At 39.0% G+C, this 6,084-nt stretch overlaps 1 protein-coding gene across 1 annotated transcript in view; it reads right to left on the reverse strand.

The window, feature by feature from the left end:
- Positions 1 to 1,836: 1,836 nt before the first annotated feature.
- afap1 (actin filament associated protein 1) overlaps positions 1,837 to 6,084 on the reverse strand; it is a gene marked incomplete at its 5' end in the record, with an annotated part of 65,021 nt that continues 60,773 nt past the window's right edge. Inside the window, 2 exon segments of the mRNA XM_042215494.1 lie at positions 1,837 to 3,989; positions 4,834 to 5,001. Of these exon segments, the coding sequence (XP_042071428.1) occupies positions 3,963 to 3,989; positions 4,834 to 5,001 (195 nt within the window).

Raw genomic sequence — 6,084 nt, forward strand, 5'->3', positions numbered from 1 at the left:
TGATCTCCCTAGCTGTTGCCTCCCATGCTCGCGGCCTCGGGGGAGCAGATCTCTTCGCCGTCCAAGTAAACAGGAGCGCTGCTGGGCTGCAGAAGGAAATCCATCTTGTGTCTGTGCCTTAGAAATTGTGACCTCCTCCTCTCTGCTTTTATTCTCCTCCCTCTAAAAACTTTTTTCTTTTTTTCCCAACAACAGGTGGCGCGCTTCCGGAGGTTCCCCCCTCCCTTCTCAGGATGCAATTCGACACGCTTAGCGACAGATGGCGCGCTTCCGGGGTTTGCCACGGATATATGAAGAATGAAGGAGCTCTCCGGGGAAACGTGGTGCACCTGTGGACTCAGCTTGACCACCTGTTGAAGGTAGTTTGATACCATGGCTAATTCTAGCATCACCGCATGTAGCCCCGCTGTTCTAAGAAAATATTACCCAGCTGAACTAGCTAGCAACGTTTTTTGTAAGTTAATGTGCTCTTCACGAATAAAGCTTCAAGCAGCTCAGACTATTAGAACCAGCTACACTTACACAATGTGAGATCAGTGCCTGCAACCTACAGCCTAACTCGTGCCTAAAATGCTGTCTGGAAACACATCCCTCCACATGTCACCACATTACTTTATGATACTTAGAGTTAAAAGAACGATGACAGGGCGAAATAACACAATAGCTGTCAATTCTCTCATTCCTTATATTATCTCCAGTCTTAGCAGAGGGCAGTGACACTATTATTCTAACCGGCAAAAGTTTATTCTATTCATCTTATGTACCTTTTTTGGATGAGTGACAAAATGTTTCTCCCACTAAAAAAAGATAAGACTTGATGAACAGAATCAACTTTTTAAGATTTCCTTACCTGGATGATTGAGCATACATCAATACACTTATTGATTTAAGTTCATAAGTGTGTGCAAACATTTCTTGCCTCTTGATTTTAATTTCTGAATGTAAAAAGTGAATGCATTTAAAGCAGGAACTGCACACCTAGCCATCAAAAGGTTGGTGAACTTAGGGTACTCATCCTACTGTAGGGTCCTGTTAAAAAAAAAAATCACACAAGCATCACATCACCTCTGGTTATATTTTGTAAATTACAATCATACACTATACATTCCAGTCATCCACTAATCAGTAAACATCCATCACTACGTTCTCACTATTAAAAAGTACAATTATTTTCTAAATGGATTCATTATTGTCAGTCAGCTACACACAAACTATCTAAATCTTGCTGGGTTTGATGGCTTGAATTAATCAAAAAACAAAAATTGGAAGAAAAAAACTTCCATTTTTGCAAAATATACATTGAGAAAATTTCTGCTTTTGTCTGTGTCAACAAAATGAAAATAATTGTGAACGTACACTGACCATCAAAGAACAACATAAAAGCTTCTTCTGACATGAGAATTGTAGAACCGTGAAATCTACTCTGTCCTGATGAAGCTCTATAGACTAGGTCTACCATACACATGACTAAAGTGAAACTCTACTGACAAATTTAAAGAAAATTTCTGACTCTGTCACTAGAAAAGTTCTAACCTCTTACACTTTTAATGCTAGGAATGATGATGGATTCTGAGTATTGGATGTGCATAACCTGTAGAACACTGATTTCTGGAAGTGTTCCTTCCAATGTCTATGAAAAGTTTATATCTAGATCTATCTACAAATTCAGGTTAAAGTTCTAACATTTAAAGAAGAAGCCAGATGTGAATAGGTCTGGAAACACTGCCATTTGCCCTGGGCCAAAGCTCATTTAAAACGATTGGAAAACTGTTCTGTGGTCATTACATTGCATTACATTACATTACTTTTGAAAAGAACCAACAATAAGGCACAAAGTCCGAGGCCGGTTTGTTCGGAGGTTTATTAATTTATGTACAAGTGTGCCTGTCCCCGAGTTGGAGACTGTCTGTGATATAAAACAAGAGAAAATGTATATGGTGCAAAAGAAAAAGAAAAAAAATTCAAAGCCCTCCCGCCCTTCTACAGTACTACATTTACCAAGCTATGTACAGCAGGTTCACATTTACTGACATCAGACATCCTTTTTTGTTGCAGGTCAACACTTGCTGACCACCATCTCTTGTCCCATCTTTAAGCTAACATGCTTGTAAAACCTTCGGGATATCATTCCGGCAGGCAGGAGACAGGAAATATTTACATCACCACGAACCAGTGAGTGTCTGTGTGTTCAATGAGTTCCAAACTGAGTGCATGCTTTCACTACATCTGTCAACACTCCCCATAAAGTAAATTAGCCTTATATACATAGTAGCAAAGCTTAGGCAGTGAAACATCGTCCAAAAACAACAACAACAACAGAAAAGAAACACCATTATCAGTGTGACACTGATGAATGTATGTGTGTTTAACAGTGTGGAAATCAAACTCACAGTCTTTGATTGAGCAGAACACACAGCAGTGTGAGTTTACAAGTGCCCCCCTTTTAGTCAGTGTAATGTTGAAGGATTTGCAATGTGCCATGAAGACATCTCTGAGCAACACAAGCACACACACACAGAAAGAAGCGCAAGTTCTCCATTAACAATACAACTATTACAAAGCATGGATGATGATGCTCTTAGTGAGGCCTTAATTAGAAACATTTTAATAAACATATAGGCTGTATAATATGTATTTTATTTGGGTCTGTCACCAGTTTGGCCTTTCTTGATAAACTGGTATAATTTGTCATATTTTCAATTTTAACTTTCACCAGTGAGTGAGAGTCTGGACTGCTGGCAGGTACTCTTAAAAAATGTCACCTGACTGTATGTTGTTCCTAAACTTGTTTACATCATTAATGGTGCCTTCACAGAATGAGCGAGCTTCCCATGCCATGCACACTAATTTCACTTAGTAACATGGTTGGCTATAACAATCTAATCTAACTGTAAGGCATCCTGTTGTTCTTTAAGTGTTACACCTTTCCTGTCTTTTCTGCCCCGCCTACTCTTTATATTAACAATGTTCACATATTTCACCACATATATTAAAAAAAAAAAAAAAATCTTATATGTGAATTTAACAGGTTATATTTATATTTGACTCAGCATCTAATCTACTTTCAGTTAGATGGTCAGCTTTCTGTTCATAAACTTCTCTAAACTGGCAGAAAAAGACATCTCTTTGGAAGTTGTCCAGACCACACGTCTGTATTCAGTCATGGTTGTTTTAATGCAAAAAGAAAAGCTGAAACAAACAGAATAAACAAGGAACTTACCAAACCAACACAAACTTACCATTGGATTACCCATAGCAATAAAGTCACAGATATAAAATATGGACATTCATATTAAAACACACTTCAAGTGTGATTCATCATGATCTGTGTGTGAAAACACTTAACACAATTAACAAAATCTTCTGCTAGCCATGAGTCGGTGTTTCTGACAGTTGGGACAATTGTATTTGTACTTCTTCAAACATCAATGAGAGAGGAGCTACATTGTTGCCAGGCTGGTGTGTGTTACAATTATCGTTACTACAACAGAGGCATCATGACTGATGACCAATTATGTTGTGGGAAAATGGAGTGTGAGCAAAGCCACAGACTCTACGAAAATACTTTAAATACGTCAACATAAATAAACACAGGGAAGCTAGTATTTCCTTTAACATTTACAAATAAATACTTGGTTTTGACCTTGGACCTTTTTAACTTCAAATGGCTGGAACACATTTTGAGAGGAAAAATAAAGACAGGTGTTTGCTTGAAAAGATGTCAAAGCGGAAAACACAAGTTGCACAACCAAGTACACTGAACATGCTCAATAGTATAAAAGTTTATGTTGTGGTACTTACAGTATACTCAAACTAGGCATGTGAATGCTATGCATGTATCCTCCTCAGCACACCTTCTGACGGTATGAACAGGTTTTGTTTTTTGTTTTTTAAATAAATATATACACAATTTCAAAAAAAGAGATTGGAGGAAGACTGATGCAAGGGTGTATGTGATGGGTTTATGTGCCGGTCTTCTGTTCCCATTCCTGCAAACAAACACAAAGATTTGGTTTGCATACTTGTACACAGATTGCAAGTATTTGCATTTACTGGGATTCCCTCATTTGTTTACTACCTCAATGCATTTTTCATTGCTAGTCAGTACCAAATCAAATGAGCAACTACATCACACTTGTGTGCGTGTTTGTGGAGTACCTAAACTCTCTTGTAGTTCACTGTAGCATGCAGTGAAATACAAACTTTATTAGCCTCACTGGTTATCTAGTTGGTGGAACTCCTCTGTGGACCTTGACACACACACACACACACACACACACACACACACACACACACACACACACACACACACACACAGCTGTTCTCTGCACTGCAGGAATCCTGAACCATAACGCTGCTGACCCGATCATTCTTATGCAAGTTGTTATGAGCTAACTCACACTGTTTCCACTGCTACCACACAGGTTCAAGACAAATGTAATTAAAATTACATATATTACATATGACTAAAAGAATGGGGATACTAACGTTACATTCATATTTAAATATGTCGATCTTAAGCCGAGGAATGCATCTTTTAGATGTATCAGAGCCTTTCAGAAGGTTCCAAGAAGTTGATTGCTTAAAATACTCAGCCTACTGTTGGAGCCACATCACACAAAACAGGGAAGTCAAAGACAATAAAACCAGATTTCAAAAACAAAAGACCCTGTCCACACCAAACAATGGATCAAACAATGTGCTTCCAAAAAGGTCCCAGCATAGTTTGAAGTTTTGCAAAAGACAGAGCTAGTCAGAGATGTAAAGTTAAAGGCACATCATATTCTCAGAGAAAGACTGGTGCCAGTCGCGTTGTGTAGCGTGACCTCTGACCTTAGCCTTCCTGAGGACATGTCCCCGGACTGCTGAGGGCTTCTGGCTGCCCTGCTGCCGGTAGAGCAGTGAGGCGCTGTTGACCGGCAGCGAGCAGGACTCGGTGTCACTGGTGTCACAGCTGGAGAATGGAGAAGACTCGTGTGTCCGTCGCAGCATTGCTGGTGACTATACAAGACAAAAATATGAAGGAAACATGAGTACTGTGAGTACAACTAATTTAGTTGTTAATATAGTAAATTGGGAGATGCAATTAGAAAATGAGAGTCCCTGCCCAAAAAGGATTCAGTGATGTAATCCGAGCTAAAGTTCTTCTTTTTCTTTTTGAAATGACGTCATTTTGCTGAGAGTGGAAACTAAATGCGACGATCGATTCCACTATCAGCAAAGAAAGAAAGAATGTATGAATGAATGAGTGAAAGAGAAAAAAACTGACTGACTGGTAAAAGCTGACAAGACTTTACTGATGTAACACGACTGTGCGAAGTTAACCCCCACCTGACAAAGGTGCAGTGTATGTGTGTTTCTTTTTACAGGAGCAGAAGGCTGACAGCAACATTCGAGGTTGCGTGATGGTTTTACCTTTTAAATGCCATTTTCTGTGTCTGTGCATCTACCAGGGGTGTTATTCACTACCTTGTGTTGCTCACAGAGATCACTGTGAGAAAGTATGCATACGCCTGTGCAGCGCTAACATTTGCATTTTCTTTTCTACAGCATTACAGTTCTTCATGTGTTTGATCATGTGATTTATAAGAGGACTAATTAATGTTTTTTTTACTACAGAATTTTTGGGTTTATGTGTGAAGAAACTGTGTTTACAGGTTATGAGTTTGTGATGCTGTTACACTGTGTTTTTGGGAAAATGTGAAGGTTACTTTGGTGATGTGAATAACATTCTTTCCACAGCTATGGATGGCTAACTTTATGGTGTTTTTATGGCACCTCTGGAACCTGTCGACCTGCGCCTGACCACCGATGGTCAATGTGTGTTGCTAATGTTTGTTTTTTCTAAGAGAAAAACAAATAAGAGATGCAGTGTTTATGGAATAGTTTAGTATGGGGCCACTATTGAGCTCCTAGTAATATATGAGTGGAGTGACTTTGCTTAAGGGAAGTCACCGATTACATTAATGTTGACTGAGTACATGGGATGATCAATGTCTGAGGCGAATTATGGTAATAGTTGTAGTTTACTGATTTGAGAAAACCTGCACATGACACTTGTCTTGCTGATGTTGAATGCTTATT

The sequence above is a fragment of the Haplochromis burtoni genome, unplaced genomic scaffold (genome assembly GCF_018398535.1).
Source record: "Haplochromis burtoni strain Fernald_Lab_line unplaced genomic scaffold, NCSU_Asbu1 Contig_736, whole genome shotgun sequence".
In the NCBI taxonomy this organism is placed as follows: domain Eukaryota; kingdom Metazoa; phylum Chordata; class Actinopteri; order Cichliformes; family Cichlidae; genus Haplochromis; species Haplochromis burtoni.